General features: G+C 59.8%; 2 protein-coding genes across 3 annotated transcripts; both read left to right on the top strand.

Annotated features, from left to right (window-relative positions):
- Positions 1-2: 2 nt before the first annotated feature.
- Positions 3-7,112, top strand: OGFOD3 (2-oxoglutarate and iron dependent oxygenase domain containing 3). 2 transcript variants are annotated; one of them, XM_055131361.1, is made up of 9 exons: positions 3-223; positions 1,879-2,099; positions 3,344-3,419; positions 3,877-3,919; positions 4,086-4,150; positions 4,721-4,777; positions 5,576-5,729; positions 6,010-6,133; positions 6,223-7,112. In XM_055131361.1, the coding sequence occupies exons 1-9, from the start codon at positions 132-134 to the stop codon at positions 6,366-6,368; spliced, it is 978 nt and encodes a 325-aa protein (XP_054987336.1). In that variant the 5' UTR covers positions 3-131; the 3' UTR covers positions 6,369-7,112. The 2 variants fall into 2 exon arrangements, with proteins under 2 accessions (XP_054987336.1, XP_054987337.1); XM_055131362.1 differs by lacking the exon at positions 3,344-3,419 and having other exon boundaries at positions 4,058-4,150.
- A 6,230-nt stretch (positions 7,113-13,342) lies between these two features.
- On the top strand, positions 13,343-15,155 carry TEX19 (testis expressed 19). Its single transcript, XM_004621123.2, has one exon. The coding sequence runs from the start codon at positions 13,501-13,503 to the stop codon at positions 14,515-14,517; it is 1,017 nt and encodes a 338-aa protein (XP_004621180.1). The 5' UTR covers positions 13,343-13,500; the 3' UTR covers positions 14,518-15,155.
- Positions 15,156-22,045: the final 6,890 nt, after the last annotated feature.

Below are 22,045 nucleotides of genomic sequence, written 5' to 3'. Positions count from 1 at the left end.
GCTCCGCAGGCGCCAGGCAGGACGCGCGAGCTCGGCCCTCGATTGCCGCCGCCTGGCGCAGCCCCCGGCCGAGCGCCGAGCGCGTCGCTCGCGTCCCCGCGTCCCGCCGGCGCGTCCGCACAGCCCGGCCGATGGCGCCTCAGCGCAGGGGCCCGCCCAGGGCGCACGAGGCCGGCGCGGGAGCGCCCGAGCGCAGGCGGCACGGCAGGAAGCCGGCAGCGGGGTAAGAGGCGGCGGCCGCCGCGGGGGGCGCGGCGCGGGCCTGCGGGGTGTGGCGGGCGGGGCCGGGGTCTTCCGGGGGCGGAGCCTAGAGCCTGGGCCTCCCGGGGCGGGGCGGGGCGGGAATGGGGCGGGGCCGGGATATTCCGGGGCGGGGCGGGGGCGAGGCCTAGGGCCGGGCCGGGCCTTCCGGGGGCGGGAAGGCACGGGGGCGGGGCCTGGAACGTGAACTGAGCTTTCCGGGGCGAGGCGGGGCGGGGCCTAGGGCCTGAACTTCCTGGGGGCGGGGACTAGGGCGTGGACCTCCTTGGGAGCGGGGCGGGCCAGGGGCGGGTGTAGGGCTTGGACCTCCCTGAGGGCGGGGCGGGCCGGGACTGGGGCCTAGGCCGGGTCTTCCGGGGGCGGAGCCTAGGGTCTGGGCCTCCCATGGGGCTGGGCGGGAATGGAGCAGGGCCTGAGACGGGGGCGGGGCCTAGAGGCGGGGCCGGGCCCTTCCGGGGTCGGGGCGGGCTGGGGGCGGGGCCTAGGGCCTGGACCTCCCGGGACGGGGCGGGGCCTAGGACCTGGACCACTCTGGAGGCGGGGCGTGCCGGCCAGGGCCTGGGCCTTACGGGACTGGACGGAGCGGGACCTAGGGCCTGACCTCCCGGGGGCAGGGTGGGGGCGGGGCCTAGGGACTGGGCTTTTGGGGGACGGGGCCTGGGGGCGGGCCTCCCGGGGCGAGGCCTCTTGGGGGCAGGGTCTTCTGGGATCAGGGCGAAACGGGGCCGGTCTCTGAGGCCCGGGCCTTCTGGGTGAGTGCAATAGGGCGGGGCCTCCGGGGAGGGGCCTGGGTGGGTGCGGCTGGTCAGGGCGCGATTGGGGCGGGGCCAATACGAGGGCGGGGCAAGATGCAGGGCCTTCTGGGCGGGGCGCAAAGGGGCGGGGCTGTGGGTGGGGCCTCGACTCAGGCGGGGGCTCGTTGGAGGGTCCGGAGTACCTGGGCAGTGTCTGGTCCGGGCGCCAGGAAGAGCGTGGCCCGGGACCACTTGCTGTGCGGGAACCCTTGGATTCAGAAAACCGAGTTGACTTTCCTCTTGCCTGTCTATGCTGCGCTGTTCCTCCTGTTATCACAGCCCTGACTTTAGAAGGGGCGTGTCTCCGTGTCTGGAGCATGCGTGACATCCTCAGCGGTGCCAAGCTGCCTGGAAAATGGGAGGCTTCCCTGGTTGACCCTAATTGCAACCCGTAGGACGGAATGGGGAAGGTTCAATGTATTGGAGGTCTAGCCCAGGTGTGGGACGCAAACTCAACTCAGAAAACGTCTTACCTGATCACTGCTTCTACGTGCTGTTCTTCTTTTCTGTTGTTTTGGGACCACACCTGACTCTGAACACTCAGGAGTACCTCCTGGCAGTGCTCAGGATACCATATGTGGTGCCCATAGATATCAAACCCAGGTTGGCCACGTTCCAAGCAAGAGCCCTCACCACTGCACTGTCCCTCCAGCCCTAATGCTGTCTCCTTTTTGACTGGCTTGTGATTTTAGTTGGTTTGACTTGGATTAGTTCCAGACAGGTTCCTGGGAGTGTGGCTTTGAGATGGTGCAGCAGGACACTGCAGCTAGCTGGCCCCGAGCAGGTGAGTATGGATGGCTGACATGTGTGCCTCTGTCCTCAGCAACAAGGGAGGCTGGACGCCAAAGCAGCTGCGCAGAAAGTGGCTGAGTGCCGCCGCGGTGCTGGGAGCCTGTATTGGGCTTGCAGGGCTTCTGCTCTGGGACCACCAGCAGGGTGAGGAGGGCGTCACTGAGGTCCTGGCTGGCCGCAACGAGGTGCTGCCTGGTAGATTCTTCACGGTTCCCTGTTCTGAAGATTACGACAGCCACCGCAGGTTCGAAGGTACGTGGTACCCTGGGAAGAGCCACAGGGTCACTGCAGAGCAGGTCTGGGTCGCTGCCATTTTTTGCCCCGGGCTTGTGGGGGATGCAGGCCCAGAGTGGAGGGCATGGAGGAGCCAAGGGCGCACCCACCACACAGTGTCCCCTCTGACAGAAGAGACAGCTTACCCACAGACTCATGGGAAAGAAAGTCAAGCAGGGGGACCAGAAAAGGCTGCTAGAGCCCCAGAGGGTCACTGTGTGGGCACCTTGCTACTAGAAACCCCACCCGTACCCTATTCTGAGGTCCCTCTAACGAGGGCACGAGGGGAGGAGTTGGTATCATATTGGGGGCTGCAGGGTGACCCAAGAGGGGACTGAGGGTGGAGGGAGGTCAGATCTGTGGGGTTTAGCGCTCCGGAGGTCAGTTGCTGCAGGGTCAGCTCCTGGGAATGAATGAGTACCTGAAGGGTCAGCACCTGGGGGTCTGTTCTCCTTCCCTCAAATCCCTCTCCCTTCGGCCCCTTGGGAGGAAACTCAGCTCCCAAGGCTCTGATTCCCCACCCCACACTGGCCTCTCTGGAGTACAGGGACTTGTTTCAAAAAGCTGCTCTTGGGACTGGAGAGATAGCCCAGCGGGTAGGGCGTTTGCCTCGCACGCGGCCAACCCGGGTTCAAATCCCAGCATCCCATATGGTCCCCTGAGCACAGCCAGGGGTAATTCCTGAGTGCAGAGCCAGGAGTAACCCCTGTGCATTGCCAGGTGTGACCCAAAAAAGCAAAAAAAAAAAAAAAAAAGGCTGCTCTTGTGGTAATAAAAGCACCAGCATTAACCGGGCTGATTTGGACCCCAGATTTGGTTGCCTGCTGAGGTTGTGTGTGATGCTTCAATTAGGTGCCTTCCCAGCCCTGCCCCTGTCTCCACTCCCCTGCCCTGGCTCTGCCCCCATCAACCTGCCCCCTGCCAACCGCAGCTTGTCCCCGTCTTTCTGTCATCTAAGCCCTGACCCCCATCTGCTTCTCCGTCCTCCCTGTGAGCCCTGGTGGGAATCTGCCTGTAGTCCAGGAGGGAGTTGGGGGACATGCAGAGTGCTGGGCCTATGGCCAATTTTCAGGACTCGGGCATACATCTGTCACCCAAGGGTGCTGGGGGTCCTGCCACCTCCTTGGGGTTCCTGTCCTGTTAGCCACATCCGTCCCAAGGCCTCCCCCAGATGCTTTGTCCCTGAGCAGGGGCCCCATGTCACCCTGGCTCTTCCTGGCCAGGCTGCTCCCCAAGGAAGTGTGGCCGGGGTGTCTCTGATGCCGTCATCTCCAGGGAGGAAGCCCAGCGCATCCGCAGGTATGCGCGACTGAGGGGTGGGCCCGTTCCCAGAGCACAGGGCCCTGGCTGGACGTGGGGTCCTCTCCCAGGAAGCAGCCTGGTCCTTCAGGCACCTCGGAGCTGCCGGGAGCTCCAGGGCCACTGCACCTTGCCTCCCGCCTCCTCAGGCCCCTATCTTCAGAGACCGTCAGAGCGGAGTCCCCGCCACTGGGAGGATCCCCCCGCCAGCCCCCTCCGGGTGGTGATAGACCCTGACCCCAGGGGGACCCAAGGGTAGTGGAGTCTGGAGAGGACAGGGCCGTGCCCCTGGTGGCTACTGGGAGCCAGACCAAGGCGCTGCCCTCACTCCTGTCTGAACGTTCCTGTCACAAATGCCATGGGTCCTTCCTACTGCCTGGGCAGAGCTGGTTGCACCTGTCAGGATTGTTCTAGAAGGTGCTAGAGCTCTGCTCTGACTTCGTGCCCTTCCCTGCAGCATCGCTGAGAAGGGGCTGGCCCTGGGAGGATCTGACGGTGGGGTGAGTGTCTGGGGAGCAGGTGTGTGCAGGGTGCACGCAGGGCTGATGGTTGGGTGAGTGTAGGGGGAGCGGGTGTGCACAGAGATGACGGTCACCTGGCATGGAGAAGTGGAGACTGTCGCTGGCCTCCCTCTCCAGGCGCTGTGGCCCTGCCCATGTTTTGCAGGCGTCCATCCTGGACCTGCACTCGGGTGCCCTGTCGGTCGGGAAGCACTTTGTGAACCTGTACAGGTGAGAGCCCGCGGCCCGCCTCTCCTCTGCAAGGAGCACTGAGTGTCCTGGGTCCGGGCAATTTCAAGCTGGCCGGGGTGACACAGCCAGCGGGGCAGCGAGAACCAGGTATACCAGGTACGGCCCTTGTCTCGGCCACTCCTCAGGGCCGAACCCGTGCCCCAGCTCTGGTAGTAGCCAGTCACCCGGGGGGCCTTCCCAGTAAAGCAGGGGGAGGGTGGGGAGGGCAGAGTGTGCTTGTCTTGCACACAGACGACCCGAGTTTGATCCCCAGCACCCCATATGGTCTCCTAAGCACCACCAGGTGTTGCCCAAAAGCAAAAAAAAAAAGAGGAAAGTAGAGGAGCACAGGGCCAGGCAGAGGACGGGGCAGGAGGAGGAGTACAGGAAGAAGGGAGATGGCGGCGGACTGTGAGGAGGAGGCAGGGACAAGGCGGCCAGGCTGGGACCCTGACGGGAGGTGGGGTGGCAGGCTTGGAGCGATGGACAGAGGAACCCCTCTGGGAGGTCCAGGGGGAGGTGGTAGGACAGGCTCAGGGGAGGCGAGTGACAGCTCCGCCTATTTTCCAGATACTTCGGAGACCAGATCCAGAACATCTTCTCTGAAGAGGACTTTCAGCTCTACCGGTGAGCCGGCAGGCCCCGGGCACTGCAGCCAGACAGCTGCAGGGGAGCCCAGACCCCCCCACCACAGAGGAGTCCTATCGTCCCGCCACTGCACTTGCCTGCCCACACTGGACACCGCCTGTCCATGTCCACCCCTCCCTTCATCCACTCCCCTACTGTCCACTATCCTCACACTCTCCCCACCCCGTGCCCCTCCTCCTCTCTCCTCCTCCCCCACTGTCCTTGTGCACTCAGCTCTCCCAGTCAGTCACTTTCACCTGCTCTTGGGAGGCAGGTGGGCATCTGGGAAGTGGACCCTGCTGAGCAGAAGCATTTGTATCTGTGGGGACAGCACAGAGGGAGCCATACCTCAAGGCCACTCGGCGCTGTCCTCAGCCCTCTGTCAGCCAGGGCTGCTGTGGGTGTCCTACTGTCTCTGTGCTAAGGGATCACCCCAGCGGGCGTGGGGGGCCATACAGGATGCCAGGAGTTGAACGCAGGTCAGCCACATGCAAGGCAAACGCCCTTCCCGCTGTACCCCAGGGGCAGTAAACCCTCCCTGGTCATTCCCACCAGGGGTGAGGAGATGCTGACGGCAGGCAGCTACCGGCACAGCTGAGTGCGTGGCCACCTCCAGGGCAGTGCCGGCGTGTCTGCCAGGAGAGCTGTGTCTCCCCGAAGGGACAGCTCCTTCCTCCAGGCTCTCTGGGCTCCGCCTGCCCCTGAGCTCCTGCCCTGCATGTGGTGTCTGCGCTTCTGTGTGTGCCATTTGTCCCATACGGCCACTGTCCTGCAGGGTGACACCGGTTCTCCCTGCAGGGATGTGCGGCGCAAGGTGCAGCTCGCCATCGCCCAGGCTTTCGGCATCAGCGCCTCCGCGCTGCACCTGACGAAACCCACGTTCTTCTCCCGTATCAACAGCACAGGGGCCCAGACTGCGCATGACGAGTACTGGCACGCGCACGTGGACAAGGTGAGTGGGGAGGGGCTCTGCCGTGGGCGGGGCACTTGCTTGTGGGCGGGACACAGCCCTGCGTGGGTAGGGTCACGTTCCAGGGTGGGCGAGGCTATACTCCCACTGGCTGACCACGTTCCAGGGTGGGCGGGGCCACGTTCCAGGGTGGGCGGAGTTATACTCGTACGGGCGGGGTCATGTTCTGGGGTGGGCGGGGCTATGCTACTCGTGGGCGGGGCCTCGGTCCTGGCGCAACCCGCGGCCAGGGCCCTGGACCGTGTCTGACACTTGCCCACAGGTGACTTACGGCTCCTTTGATTACACGTCGCTGCTCTACCTCTCTGACTACCTGGATGACTTTGGCGGAGGCCGCTTCGTGTTCATGGAGGACGGGGCCAACAGAACCGTGGAGCCCAGAGCTGGTAGGTCGTGTCCGGGCGTGGGGGGTGGTCGCCAGGACCCCGCGCCGCCCCCGGTGGGTGACACGCCGCCCCCCCCCTCCCCCGCGCAGGCCGTGTCTCCTTCTTCACCTCAGGCTCTGAGAACCTGCACCGGGTGGAGAAGGTGCGCTGGGGCACCCGCTACGCCATCACCATCGCCTTCTCCTGCAACCCCGACCATGGCATATCGGACCCGGCCTTCGGTCAAGGTGCCTAGCTGGTGGGGGCGCCCTGGAGACCTCCGGTGCAGGACCTGCCTGAGGGCCTGCCGCGGGGTGGGCGGCCTGTGCCTGCCAGCGTTCTTGACTGCTGTCCTGGGACCCTGGTAGAAGTCCCATGTCTACCCCAGCCCCCTCGGGCCTCGATCCAGCCAGGCCTGGCCGTGCCGCCCGGCCCTGCTGCCGTTCCTGGCAGAGGGCAGAGGAGTGGGGACGCTCAGCCACTTCGGTTCCTCCACCTTCCTGCAGATACCTCAGAACAGAGGGGCCCCTGCCCCAGAGAGGCCCCGGGCCCCCTGGAGGAGCCTCCAGGGCTGCAGGCGTGTGTGGGCCAGGCCCCTCTCAGGTTCCCTGCTGCACCAGAGCCGACCGCAGCCGCGGGAGAGAGACCCTCCATGCCACTGACTTTGTTCCACTGCAGGCCCTCTCCCCGCCACCCCCCACCCCCACACACCCGCTTTCTCCCAGCCCTTGGTAAAGATGTAAGGCCCTGGGGCACATCAAGCCTTGGGGACATTCCTGGTTGACTCAAGGTCCCTCCCACCCCTGAGCCACACCCAGTCTCCAGGTGGCAGAGGAAAAGCCTCCCGATGCTTTTCTCCTGCAATCCCAGTCTCCAAGACCCTGAGCCGAGGTCCTGGCATCCTGGTGGGCACGCAGCACCCACTGCTCGCCAGGTGAGGGGCCTTCCACCTCCCACCCCTCTCCCAGAGATACTTGGCCAGAAAAATAAAGGCCTGTGGCTACAAGTGAGAGTCTTCTCCTTCGTGGATGGCACAGCCAGCCACAGAGAGCAGACACGGGAGCCAATGGCCCACACGTGGAGCCTGGCTGAGTTCACGGGCAGGTGAGGCTGGGGTGGGGGCCTGTGTGTCGGTCCAGGGGTTTTTGCCCGGACGTCACAGGGACCTAAGCAGGCAGCGGTGCTTCTGTGCTCGGTGTGGGTAGGGGACTGTGTCTGCATGCCGGCCACCGGGTCTGAGCAGCTGTGCTTCCTGCCAAGGGCAGAGCTGCAGTATCGGGGCACAGTGCCACAACTGTGGGGAGTGAAGATCCCACCACATTCTGGAGCCTTATGTGAACTCAGGGACAAGCTGGGGGTGGGGTGGCTGCTGAAGCGCGTGATGGGGAGCGCGTTCTGGAGGACTGAGCCACGTGATCAGTCGGGGCCGGGCTCCATGAATACAGCCCCTACGGATTTGGAACACGGTGCTCTAGGTGACTTCTTGGCTGCTGAGTGCAGGCGGTGTGGCCAAAGGCCTGGGTGAGCGGGGTATAAAGGGGCTTCAGGGAGCACAGACATGACATGTGGCCAGCAGCTGATGAAGGGGCCAGGAGCTGCCCCAGCCAGGAGGGCAGACCCAGCCCCTGGAGATCCACCAGTGAGCAGGCTGGGCTCAGCAGGCTGAGCTCATGAGGCTGGCCCACCAGGCAGGCACTGAGCACAGCTACAGGCAGGCGAGCTGGTGTGTGAGACCGGCAGGGGCAGACTTCTGGCCACAGAGGGCGAGTGGGATGGCCAGCACCATGGGCAACACCAGCAGCCTGCCGAGCCCTCGGCACAAACAAAGCAAAAACAATTTTTTTTTGTTTTAATGAAAAAGGTTGCAACACCATGCCTGGCAACTGAAAGGAGGCATGAGCAGCATGGCCGGGAAGTACGCCCCCTGGCAGGTGAGCTCTGCAGGCACAGCTGAATGGGAGGATCACAGCCTGCGTGTGAGACCCCACTTCCTGCCTGCAAAAGCAACAGAGGGGACAAGGGGAGGGGCAGAGACATCAACTAAGAGGGGAAAGAAGTAGGAATTAATGGATGAAAAATTCACTATACAAAGAAGCACCACTATGATCTGAACAGAACATCTCATGCAGGGAATTCTGTGGCTATGAAACAGGTTCTTGCCGTCCACAGGGAGGTGAGTGGCATGGCCACTCACACAGCAGAGCTGCTATCAGGGCAGAGCGGGGGGGCGGGGGACGAGGAAAAATGACCTGGCACCACGCTGAACCTGACAGTGCTCACAGGCAAACACACCGAGTCTGTACCCAGAGCGCACATCTCTGCGGGAGGCGGGAGTGCGTATGCTCTCGAAATTGGGGACCCCCAAAAGCCCCTAGTAGCGGCAGACATTATCCCTGACTACTCCACAGCATAGTCACAGCGTGGATGGCATCACATAGCCCGTGGGAGGGAAGCCAGGCACATACCTGGTCCCTGGGTTTGTGTATGCACCTGAGTCCTGCACACATGTGAGTCCATGTACACACCTGTGCCTATATACACACCTCAATTCCTGTACCACCTGAGCCAGTGCATGCAGCCGAATCCATGTATGCACCTGAGTCCATGAACGCACACCGACCCAGGTACACACTGACTTCATGGACACACATTGCTATTCCATGTACATACTACGTCTAGATTCCACTCCTTGCATGCACGTGAGTCCACCTACAGTTTATTTCATGGACACACCATACGCCCGAGAACGATGAGTGAAGGTCTCAGTGGTGGTACCCAGAGCTGCTGGGGTGGAAATAAGCTACAGCCTGACCTGGACCGGGCTCCTCAGCTCCATGTGGCTCAGAACTGCAGGAAGCCTGTGTCCTTTGAAAAGCTCAGACTCGGGTACCAGAGGGCAGCAGGGCGTCCCCTGAGGTCCCCCACATCCGTGATACTACTGAGCATTACAGAGAGGTTTAGCGGAAAAGCCAGAGGTGAGCCACCAGTACTGGCCCCTGGTGGCAGGGAGGCCTCCTCCGTTCCTCGCCCAGGAAATGCCGCTGGCGGGCGCACCCACCCCTCCCGCAGCAGCTGCCAGTGTCCTGCCGGAGGACAGCGTACTTCCCTCCACGACAAGTTTCCACGGGCACGGGCTGCCTCGCTATCTTTCCAGATGTCTCGCCAAACCCAACTTTAGGGTTTTAGGGTATCAAGGGTGTCCTATCTCTGTCCTTCCAATACGTGGGAGGTTAAGGGGAGAAGTTGGCCAGGGCACTCCCCCAGAGTCCAGACCAGCCCCAGGGGGACATGGGGGCAAAGCCTGCCCATGGAGGAGGCTACTGGCACCTGCCCCTCCACAGTGTAGGCGCGACTTTGCGAACTCCTCCACACCCGGCAGGCTGGTCTCTAGTGGCCTTCCTTGAAGGGAACGAGGTTGGCACCTGGTGCAGCTTTCACTAGTGGGAGCCCCAGCTCCGACCCTGGTGCCTCGTGTCCTGCTGAGCACGGAGCCTGGGGGGTCGACCGATGTCCCCCACAGCCCCAGGTCTGAGACAGAGCTAGAGACGTGATGATTGGCACAGGGCCACAGCCAGGGTGCCCAGAGGAGGGAAGTCATGCTCATGAGCTGCCCAAATGCCAGAGCATCAGGCCAGCCTAGCAAGCCCTGATTTACAGCGGAAATGCAGAGAAACTAAAAGAAGTTCGAGCATTCGCACCTGCTTCTCCTTAAGCCAACCCTCCATGTGCGGCCTTCGGAGTTTCCTTGCTGATGCCTTCGAGGCCTGGCATGCATCCACGGTGGTGTTGGCAGGACGGGGCTGAGGGAAGGGCTGTGAATGCTGTGTCCAGGGGCCCTGGAGTGAGGTGATCCAGAGAGGTGTCCTACAGAGGGTTGCAAGGATGCTGGTGGGTGTTGCCATGGCCCAGCAGGGTGCCAGAGTGCAGTGCGTGGACACCTGGAACTGCAGTGGCTCTAGAAGCAAAAGGAGAATTCTCCCCAATGCTGGTGCTGTGGCGGGGGGGGAGGGCTAAGAAAAATAGAGATGTGACTCATCTGGCGGTGTTCAGGGCTTGCTCCTGGCTCTGCTCAAGATCATTCCTGGTGGAGTCTGGGGGACCCTGTGAAGTGCTGGGAATCAAATCTGGGTCTGTGGGGTGCAAGGCAAGTGCCTTTCCCACTGTACAATGGATTCAGCCCTTCCTTTTATACATTTTTTTAAAATATTTTTTTATTGAGGGGCTGGAGTGATAGCACAGCGGGTAGGGCATTTGCCTTGCACGCAGCCGACCTGGGTTTGAATTCCAGCATCTCATATCGCCAGGAATAATTCCTGAGTGCATGAGCCAGGAGTGACCCTTGTGCATCGCCGGGTGTGACCCAAAAAGCAAAAAAAAAAAAAAAAAAAGATTTTTTTAATTGAATCATTACGAAACAGCCCCCTACAAGGCTGCTGAAGATTAGGTTTCAGTCATAATGTTCCAACACCCATCCCTCCACCAGTGTACATTTCCCAGCACCAGTGTCCCCAGTTTCTCTCCCATCACTCCCCACCACATCCCCTCCTTTTATTCTTTAGTCATTTCCCCCCTTTAAGTCATATTAAGAAAACGATTTTTGAAAATAGAATAGATTATTTTAGTAATTTTGTTTTTTATTTATTTTTTTTGTTTGTTTTCTTTTTGGGTCTCACCCAGCGATGCTCAGGGGTTACTCCTGGCTCTGCACTCAGGAATTACTCCTGGCGGTGCTTGGGGGACCATATGGGATGCCGGGGATCGAACCCGGGTCGGCCGCATGCAAGGCAAACGCCCTACCCGCTGTGCTATCGCTCCGGCCCCTATTTTAGTAATTTTGGTTTCACAAGATATTTCCATACATTCCCTGCTCATCCCACCCCTCAAACCCTCCAAGGCACACCTCCGGGCAAGGTTTGTCACAGCAGACTAGCCAGGAACCTAGTTCTGAGCCCCGTGCTGCACAACCCTTAGGATGTGGCCCAGATCTGCTCCCGCATATGGAGGAAGGTCCAATGGGGCAGGGTAGGGAGCCACATGGGAGCTCGTGGGAGATGCGCAAACAGTCCAAGGACATCGTGCAGAAGTGGGAAGAGGTAGATGCAAACTTAGCCGGCCACCATGGGAAGGGATATATGCAAACATGTACAGGGCACCATGGTAAGAGTTATATGCAGGGGCTGGAGCGATAGCACAGCAGGTAGGGCATTTGCCTTGTATAGGCTGACCCGGGTTCGAATCCCAGGATCCCACATGGTCCGCTGAGCACCTCCAGGAGTAATTCCTGAATGCAGAGCCAGGAGTAAACCCCTGTGCATCGCCAGGTGTGGCCCAAAAAGCCAACCAAAAAAAAAGTTATATGCAAATATGCCTAGGGCACCATGGCCAGCAATATGCAAATATACCCAGGGCACCGGGTTCAGCGTGGTGCCAGGTCATTTTTCCTGCAGGAAGGGATATGTGCAAATATGTCTAGGACACCGTTTGAAGGGATATGTGCAAGTGTACCCAGAACTCCATGGGAAGGGATATATGTAAACAGGCCCAGAAACCAATATATGCAAATATGCCCAGGGGACCATGGTAAAGGATACATGCAAATATGCCCAGAGCACCATGGGAAGGGGATCTACGGGATCTATGCAAATATGTCCAGGGCACCATGGAAAGGAGGTCTGTGCAAACGCGCCCAGGGCATCATGGGAAGGGGTCTATGCAAATAAGTCCAGGGCACCATGGGAAGGGTTCGATGAAAATGTACCCAGAGCACCATGGGAAGGGGTCGATGCAAATATACCCAGAGCACCATTTGAAGGAATATATGCAAATGTCCCAGGGCACCATGGGAAAGAATATATGCAAACGCGCCCAGGGCACCATGGGAAGGGGTCTATGCTAATACACCCAGGGCACCATGGGAAGGGGTCTATGCAAATGCGCCAAGGGCACCATGGGAAGGGGTCTATGCGAATAAGTCCAGGGCACCATGGGAAGGGTTCGATGCAAATGTACCCAGAGCACCATGGGAAGGGGTCGATGCAAATATACCCAGAGCACCATTTGAAGGAATATATGCAAATATCCCAGGGCACCATGGGAAAGAACATATGCAAACGCACCCAGGGCACCATGGGAAGGGGTCTATGCTAATACACCCAGGGCACCATGGGAAGGGTTCGATGCAAATGTACCCAGAGCACCATAGGAAGGGTTCGATGCAAATGTACCCAGAGCACCATGGGAAGGGGTCGATGCAAATATACCCAGAGCACCATTTGAAGGAATATATGCAAATATCCCAGAGCACCATAGGAAGGGTTCGATGCAAATGTACCCAGAGCACCATGGGAAGGGGTCGATGCAAATATACCCAGAGCACCATTTGAAGGAATATATGCAAATATCCCAGGGCACCATGGGAAGGGGTCTATGCTAATACACCCAGGGCACCATGGGAAGGGGTCTATGCAAATGCACCCAGGGCACCATGGGAAGGGGTCTATGCAAATAAGTCCAGGGCACCATGGGAAGGGTTCGATGCAAATGTACCCAGAGCACCATGGGAAGGGTTCGATGCAAATGTACCCAGAGCACCATGGGAAGGGTTCGATGCAAATATACCCAGAGCACCATGGGAAGGGGTCGATGCAAATATACCCAGAGCACCATTTGAAGGAATATATGCAAACGCGCCCAGGGCACCATGGGAAGGGGTCTATGCAAATGCGCCCAGGGCACCATGGGAAGGGGTCTATGCAAATGCGCCCAGAGCCCGCCGGTGGCTGAGGGAAGGCGGCCGTGAGGCGCGTCGGCCTGGTCACACGCTGACGTGGTGTCATGGCCGCGGGCGTCAGGGGCCTCCAGGCTCTCGGAGGGTCGGCCGGGTTCCGTGAGTTTCCGCCCGGTTCCGTTGGGCCGCGTCGGGCCGGCTGCCCCGTGGCCTTCCTGCCCTAACCGCCGCCGCCCGGCCCCTCCCGTGTCCCCCTGCCTCCCGCAGCCCACCCTCCTTCCCCTGGGGACCCCGCCACACCCGGCCCCTCCCCGCGCTCCCACCCCGGAGCCCACCCGAGCCCCTTCCCTGGGCCCCCGGGGTGGGGGCGCCTGCCCCTCCCCCACTCTCCGCCTCTCCCCCCGGGTCCCCGCCCCCATGCCCTGTGGCCCCTCCCCACCGTCACTGCTCCGCCCGCCTCCCTCCCCCAGCCCATCGTCGCCCTTCACTGTTGTCTCGCAGCTCCCGGAGACCAGTGACGGCATGCTGAAGAAGGTTCTGGAAGCGCAGCCTTTCCAGACTGCAGGTCCCCGGTGAAGCCGGACCCGGTGCGCGCCCAGCCCGAGTCTGCGCGCTCCCGCCCTCGGGCCCCTCGTTGCCTTCTGCGGACCCTGGGCGCGCCATGTGCCCCCCGGTGAGCGCGCGGCACAGCCGGGAGGGCGTGTCCTACCTGCACGCCTTCTGGCTGTACCAGTTCCAGCACGGGGCCCAGCTGAAGGTATGCTTCACCTGCTTCAAGGCCGCCTTCCTGGAGTTCCGGGACTCGCTGGAGGCGGATGACTGGGACGAGGACGACTGGGACCCGGAGCCAGGGTCTCCTGAGTGGGGCGGGGCCGAGCAGGCGGCGGCCCTGGGGATGATGCCCAGCTGGGGGCAGCCTGCACAGGCGGGCTCGCAGGGCTGGGGCCCAGGCCTCCTGGCGTCCACCCTCGCGGGCCTGGAGCAGGAGAGCCCCGAGCATTTCTTCGTGCCGACCGAGCTGGAGCCTCAGGATGCCACCCCGCTGGAGCTGGGCCCCGAGGACGCTGACTGGACCCAGGGCCTTCCCTGGAGACTGGGCATGCTGCCCGTCTGCCCGCACTGGCCGGTCTCCCCCACTGCTTGGCTGGGGTTTTTCCGAGGAGACCGTGATCCCGGAGAGTCCATGCTGTTGGAACTGGGCTCCAGCCAGGCCATGGAGCCTGGTGAGGCTGAGGCCTGGCTGCTGGACCTGCAGCTCTTCTCCCTGGTAACCTGCAGCCAGTCCGTCTACTTCCGTAAGATGAGGCCAGGGTGGGTCCAGAGGACCCAAGCCCAAAGCTGGACTGTGCTGCTGGAGCCTGCTGAGGTGTGTTTGATGAGGCTCAAAGACACGCCCCAGGAATTTGATGCGCACAAGTGGAAGCTGAGTGTTCTGGAAAGCCCCTCCGCAGGGTACAGTGCGGAACTGGTCCCCGCCGACGTCGCCCTGCTGAAGAAGGGCTTCACCATCCTCTCCTACTCACCCTCTGCCCAGCAGGAGGAAGAACAAGGGGCCACTGCCCACAGCCCCCCACCCTGCACCCCAGCACCAGATCCCCCCTGCGCACAGCGCTGGTGCAGAGAATCCGGAGAGCCTCAACTTGGGGGAGCGGCTTCGTTTCCAGGACCCCATTACTGAGGGACTGGAAGGACGCCGTGCCCGTAACTGAAGGAGACTGTCTCCCTGCGCCACTGTCCAGGCTCTGAGGGGAGCAGGACACATAGACACACTCGGAAAGTCGCCCAAAGGCCGGCCCGCTGCCTTAGTGTTCCCCTTGCCTGGGCTGCCTGGGACTCCAGGACCCTCTTAGCCGTGCTGGGGACTCAGATCTGCAGCAGGAGAGGACTGCTTCGAATGTTGGCTTGTTCTCCGCTTCCCCCCGCCCCCCAGTTTGGGGCTACACCAAGCGATGCTCAGGGCTTACTCCCGGCTCTGCACTCCAGGATCAGTCTTGGCATGTTCAGGCGAGCATGTGGAGTACCAGGGACCGAACCCAGGTTGGCTGTGTACCTGCTCTCCGGTCCCCCAAGTGTTGGCTTTCTAGTAGGTAGTTTGTCCACTTTGTTGTAGTTTGAGGTTTGTTTTTGCGCTGGGGTAGGATCTAGGGCTGCGTACCTGCAAAGTCCATGTGCTGCCAGAAACTGCATCTCCAGCCCTTTTTAAAAAGTCTGTGTATCTTACTCGTTTGGGTTTTGTGAGGTGCTCAGCAGTTACATGTGCTCCATCCCTCTGAGCCACCTCCCGGTTCTGCTGACCTTAACCAAATAAAGTTTTAGGAGTTCTGCATCCAGCCTTGTCCAGGCTCTTTCTCAGGCGGCTTTTGTGTTGCCTGTTCTCTATCGTGATGACAGCAAGCGAGGCAAGTCAGCCTTGCTGTGCCCGAGACCAGGGTGCTCAGGAGAACTGTCCTGTGGGATTCTGGCAGTTGGGAAGCCAACAGTGACCTCGTAGTGCCGTTCTGGTTTTCATTTCAAGGGAAGAACAGGATTGGTCGGAGACTGTGTTCCTCCAACTCTGCCTCTCCAGCCTCATCTGGGGAGTGTGCATAAACCAGCCTGAGCCCCTACTCACGGCCGGTGGCTTCCAGGCCTCTGTCCTCCCTGCCCACCATCCGCCAGAGCCTGTGCTCACTGCACCCTGGCTGTCATCACTGTAGCCCTACACTGTAGGGCTGAGTGTAGCTGCCACCAGGGCAGTCAGGGTCATGTTCGGGACAACAGGAAGGACCCTGGTTCTAAAGATGTGAGCTGCTCTGACAAGGCTTAATCCCTCCGAGGGGCCCACAGTGACCAGGGTGGACACGGGGGTAACTGTCAGCCCCTTGCTCTCTCCTTAGGGCCCCTCTCTTCTCTCATCCCATGAAAGGCCCTCTCCTTACAGCCACATTTGAGCCGTCCTACAGAGGGATGTGTTGAGAGCAAAGCCTTTGGGGTGAGTGAGAGACAGGTCATGCGTGTCACCTCCATCTCAGCCACAGGCCACCCGAGGGAGCCGCTCACCCCAGTCTCATTCTAGTGAGACACCCCACTTTGCCAATACCATGCTTTTGGTTCAGAACCACTTTTTTTGTTCCTTTGGTTTTTTGGGGGGGGAGGGCCACATCCAGTGATGCTCAGGGTTTTCTCCTGGTTCTGTGCTCAGGGATCACTCCTGGAGGGGTTCAGGAAACCAAATGGGGTGCCAAGGACCAAACCTGGGTTGCCTGTATGCAAGGCAAGCACCCTACCCACTCACGCCCCTGGAGCTGCTTTTTTTTTTTTGGGGGGGAGCGTTTTGGCGTATTGGGAAGCCAACAGTGACCTAGTAGTGCCTTTCTGGTTTTCATTTCAAGGGAAGAACAGGATTGGTCGGGGACAGTGTTTCTCCAACTCTGCCTCTCCAGAGTTCACACCCAGGTATGCTCAGGAGTTACTCCAGGCTCTGCCCTCAGGAGTTCTTTCTGGCAGTGCTCGGGGACCATGTGGAATGCTGGGATCAAACTCAGGTCGGCCGTGTGCAAAGCAAACATCCTACCCTCTGTATTATTGCTCCAGCAATAATACAACCACTTTTTTCTTTTTTCTCTCCCTTTAACCCCTTATGTTGGAGCCAAAGCTGGAACAAGGACACCAGCAGGGAGAGGCCCAGTGTGCAGCCCTCATTGCCAGTCTCTGTGCTGGTGTGTGTCATGAGGGCCCTGCTGCTGATGGCCACAGGCTCCTGTTCGTGCCCCCATATACGCATACTCAAGCTTACACATGTGTATCTGTGCACACATATTCACACACATTCTCACATGACACACACATTCATGCTCACACACATTGCATATGTGCTCACAAATGCATTATCCCCACATGCTCACATATGCACATACATGCACACATATGACACCCTTATCCACACACCCAGAAGAGCTCCCTTGGATGGGCAGGGTCCTCCCTCAACAACCCACGACAGCACCCCAGTGCTGCCACCCTGTGAGCCCACCTTGATCCTAGTTCCTGACTCGGGGCTGAGGGCTGAGGCTATGCTGTTGGGCAGCCTGGTCCCCAAAATGGTCCAGGGACTGTACAAGCAGGGAGCCACAGAAGCTGTGTGGGGTGGCCAGGAAAAAGATGCCCCAGGGACTGGGTTCTTCTGGCTAGTCTGTGGGACCCAGGAGAAAATGCCAAGCCACAGTGACAATTCCTGGAAGAGAAGGAATCTGACATAGTTATCCCGGCCCTTCACCCAACCCATCACCCACCCCAGCACCTCATCATCCCACCCCGACCCACTGCCCACCTGGCCACCCTGACCTCAAAGGACCATCGTGCCTGCACCCCAGAGAGTCAGTGAAATCTGAAAAGACCAGGGGGTATCTCCTGGGGTTCCCCAATCTAATAGACCACTGGTCAGGTCAAGTGGGAGGGACTGATGGTAAGCAGATCAGGCAAAACGCCAAATCCCAGGGCCCTTGGCAATACCTGGCCCCTGAGAAGAGGGTCTGAGCCCACCACACTGCAGCCCCCAGACCCCCAACACCGACCAGCTGCACCTGTCCAGGTCTCCCATGTGTCACCTTCCTGGCGGCTCACCCTACCCCACCCCCAGAAGCTGATGGTATATGCTCCATTCATTTTCCTCTTTTTATTAAAAAAAAAAAAAACTTCTTTTTGGTTGAGGGTCAACCGGGTACTTGGGGGACTGAGTGCTGCCGTCTAAGCCTCCACAGGCAGGTCCCGGCCCTTTCTCTGTTTTCTAACAAGACAAGAACTTCACTTTCATTTCTGATGACTGAAGCAACTGCTCCAAGAACACGGTTGCAATGTTCTAGGCCCTGCTCAGCCTCCATGTGCCCAGCTCTGGGGGTGCCTGGTCTCCTGAAGTGCCTTCCTCATCTCCAGCTAAAAGACCCCTTTTTTCTTGGGCATTTAACTGCATACTCATTGAAGAAATTAGGGTGTAAAACAGGAAAGGAAGCTGCAACTTCCTCAGCCTGAGCCCTGCAGCCTGGCCTGCCAATGATCAGTCTGGGTTTGTAGAAGTATCTGTTTCTAATGCCACAGTTGGGGTTCAGCCTCAGGGAATGGCTGACAAGGCCTGCCTCACCTGCCATGGCCACCCCAGCCCAGCCCACCAGCTCCCATCTACTCTGCTCTTCGTGCCTCCTCGGGCAGTTGCTCCTTCTAGAAATTTTCTCCTCCTTCCAAGAGCTCCAGAAGCACGTGCTGGAGTCTCAGGGAGGAACTAATAGATCCCACATCCCAGTAAAGTGTTCCAGGGATCGGAGCAATAGTATAGTGTATAGGGCATTTGTCCTACAAATGGAAGCCAACGTAGGTTTGATTCCCAGCATCCCATATGGTCCCCCAAGCACTGCCAGGAGTAATTCCTGAGGACAGAACCAGAAGTAACCCCTGAACATCACCACATATGACCCAAAACACTCCCCCACCAAGAAAAGTGTCCCAGTTCTTGGGGTTCTTGGTCTGGGCACAGGCAGCCCTCCCCCACACACACCTAAGCCCTGGTGACTCATGCTGTCCCAGGTGACAGCTTTGACGACCCACAGGCCAGACATGCACGGGCCAGTCGGGCCTCCTGTCCACAGCAGAACCCTGTGTCCCGGGCAGTCACTTACAGAATGGACCTGCCCTGAAGACCAGAGAGATCAACATATGCCCCTGACGAGGTGATCACGTGTGGCGCTGCAGTGCAGACTTTAATCCCAGCAAAGTTTCCGAACACATGAATCGAGGTGGGTGGACCGGGGGGAGAATCCACTGTTCATCCCTCAGCCCTGCCCAGTGACTGGCCGCTCCGAGACTCATGCCCAGGGTACCTTGGCGTGAGGGGCTGGGCAGAGAGTGGGGTAGGGTATGTGTGTGAGGGCACTGGGCCTCTGGTGAAGAGAAACTGCACATTTCAGCAGGACCCATTACAGGCCAGGGCAATGAGGGGTCCCTCAGGCATGTGTGCTGGTGTGTGCGTGCATCTATGCATATTTGTGATAGTATGTGCACAGGCATGCACGTGTGCTCTCATGCATATGTGTACTCACATGTGCACCATTAGTGTGTGCATATGCTCATATGTGCATGTGTGTCTGAACACATGTTAACAGGTACATGTATGCTCGTGTGTTTGTGTGTACACATGTACCTCTGTGTGCATGTGCATGTTCTAGAAACACACAAGTGTGTCTGGGCTCTGGAAAGTGAGAGCAGCCACTCCCTTCTGCCTATCGCTTCCCTGGAACTGGCCCAGACTTTGCCTTCCTGCCCCGAGCTGACCAGTATCGCTTTCATTTCTGTTTGGGGGTGGTTTGTTTGGGGGCCACACCCCCAGTGCTCAGGGCTTACTCTCGGCAGCTCAGAGAGCCATTTGTGGTATCAAGGATTGAACCCAGGTTGTCCTTGTGCGAGGCAAGCACCCTGCCCACTGGACTCTGGCTCCCTGGCAGAGGCTTTCACTTTCTGAAGCAACTGGTCACCCTGTTCTGAACTGTCATCATACATCGGTCCTCATTGGACGGGACGAGAGACACACCCCAGGCACCCATCCATCGGGGACCTGGTTCCAGATGTGATTCCAGGGGTCGTCCACTGGGGAGGGGGCAGCACAGATGACTGGGGTGGCACATCAATCTCCAGGCTGGGCCACCAGGTGAGGACTGTGCCCCCCACCTCTCCTCTGTGCTTTTCTCCACCCTCTGCCCTCACTCAGACACCCTCTACTCCACCTCCTTCCTCCTGCCAGACCTCCATCCCTCCTCCACCTGCCCCCACGCTGGATCCCAGGGGAGCTGGGGCTTGCTCTGGCCACTCTCCTGCAGGTGTCAGCGAGTGACTGGGAAATTCAGGGGGTCCTGCTCGGTCCCCTGCTTGGTCTCCCTGGGGCTCCAGGCTCCTCATATTTTAGCTCAGTGCCCTAACCCCTTCCCTTCATCCCATAGACACAACCCTTCTGCAGAGATTCCCATGCGGGCCAGCTAAATGCAGCAGCTCTGAAGCAGGAGAGCTCAGACTGGATGGCTCCATGGACCAGCAGGGCTGCCGCCCCACAGACTGGGCTGGAACAACCAAGAGAGCTTGGCTTGTATCCGGCGGGGGCAGTGCATTTGCAGGCGGCTGGCAGCAGAAGTTCTCAAAGCACTTTATTTGCAGAACAGTGTCTGGAGGGCCAGTTCCCAGGCACCTAGAGTTAAAGCAAGACCACGACTATCGCATGGATGTAGGGAACACACCCACGGTTCTGTCATGTCACCCCGATTCAGCTGCCCCTGGGCAGCCCTGCTCCCTGCTGTTGGCCTCTTCAAAATGTGCGCAGGGGTCCATTTTCCTCATCACCACGTCTGCCTGGTGGGCACCGGGTGCACAACCAATGGTCCCTCATTGCCCAACCCTGCCCCACCTGCTTCGAGCCAGAGCTTCCCCACACCCAGGCCCGAGCCTGCAGGTTCTGACAGCTGTCCAGTGCACAGTTCTCAGCAGTGCCTCCGGGCTGGGGTAGCGGACCCCAGCCCCTGGACGGGAGGCAGCCGGCAGCTGGAGGGCACCGTGACACTTCACTAGCGGCCCGCTGGAGTCCTGCAGGCGCTTCCAGGAAGACGGGGCAGAGGATGGAAACCGAGAGAGCCATAAACTGCAATCCTGGGAAGTCCCGCGCGGCTTCCCGGAACGGGTCCCTTTCCCGCAGACGCAGCGCCGCCGGGCACCCTCCCAGGGCCGGCCGCGGGGACAACAGCGACTCCGCGGCCCCGGCCCGGCCCGCCCCCGCCCCGCCCCGCCTTCCAGGCCCCGCCCCACCCGGCTGCTTCGGCCGCTCTGGTGCCTCCCGCAGGCCACGCCCCGGCCTTCCAGACCCCGCCCCCCGCCTTGCAGGCCCCGCCCCGCCCCCGGTCCTCCAGGTCCTGCCCCACCCACTACCTTCTGCTTCATATGGGTCCCCTGACCGGTCCCGCCCCATCAAGCAGCTTGTCGCTCTACCAGAGCTCCATGTCCAGCTCAGGAAGCCGGTTGCATCTGGAACAGGTGAGGGCTGCAAGCCGAGGGCCGGTGCTCACGGGGTGCAGAGATGAGGGCTGCGCGTGGGGGCGGCATGAAGGGGTGCGCAGGAGGGCGTGCAGATGCCGGTAGGCACGGGCGGGGCCAAGCGTGGATAGCACCAGTAAGGGGTCCTGACAGGCGGTGCTGGGGATCCGGGGCTGGGTGTTTCAGGTGAGCACACGCGACAGGGGCGGGCTCTCGCCTCAGCCTACCTGATGGTCACCTCCATAAAATACAAAGTGCAAGTGAGTGAGTCCCACAGAACCCTACTGGGGGCTCTACACAGAGGCAGGGGAGGACACCCGCCTCTGGGCTGCACCACACTCTCCTCTAGACGGCAGACATCAGTGCTTCAGGCCTCCTCTGAACAGCCAACTCTTTTTTTTTTGCTTTTTGGGTCACACCTGGTGATGCACTCAGGAATCATTTCAGGGGACCATATGGGATGCTGGGAATCGAAACCGGGTCGGCCGCGTGCAAGGCAAACGCCCAACCCACTGTGCTATCACTCCAGCCCTGAACAGCCAACTCTTTTTAAAAAATTGTTTTTGGGGGGATCACACGCGGCAATGCACAGGGGTTACTCCTGGTTCTGCACTCAGGAATCACTCCTGGCAGTGCTCGGGGGACCAAATGGGATGCTGGGAATTGAACCCAGGTCAGCCACGTGCAAGGCAAATGGCCTACCTGCTGTGCTCTCTCTCTCTTTGGGTGTTATGGTTTGCAATGGAGGTATTAAGTGGCCTTCATGTTCAGTCTATAGTCTACTTTCAGCCCACATCTCCCATCCCAAGCGAGTCTACCTAGCACCCTTTACTTGGTGGTTCCTTCTCTATCTGCACTGCCTTTTCCCCCAGCATGCAAGGCCAGTTTCTAAGCTGCGGAGTAATCTTCCTGGTACTTATCTCCTATCTCTACTGTTCTTGGGTGTTAGTCTCCCATTCTTTTTTTTTTTTTTTTTTTTGCTTTTGGGTCACACCTGGCAACGCACAGGGGTTACTTCTGGCTCTGCACTCAGGAATTACTCCTGGCGGTTTGCAAGGCAAACGCCCTACCCACTGTGCTATTGCTCCAGTCCCTTCCCCCATTCTTGAACAGCTAACTCTTGCACACGCATATACAGCAAACATACCTGTGCACATGTACTCTCAGGC

Source organism: Sorex araneus, chromosome 3 (genome assembly GCF_027595985.1).
Source record: "Sorex araneus isolate mSorAra2 chromosome 3, mSorAra2.pri, whole genome shotgun sequence".
Lineage (NCBI taxonomy): Eukaryota > Metazoa > Chordata > Mammalia > Eulipotyphla > Soricidae > Sorex > Sorex araneus.
The sequence above is the reverse complement of the archived record's forward strand: the minus strand, read 5'-3'. Positions and strand labels throughout refer to the sequence as shown.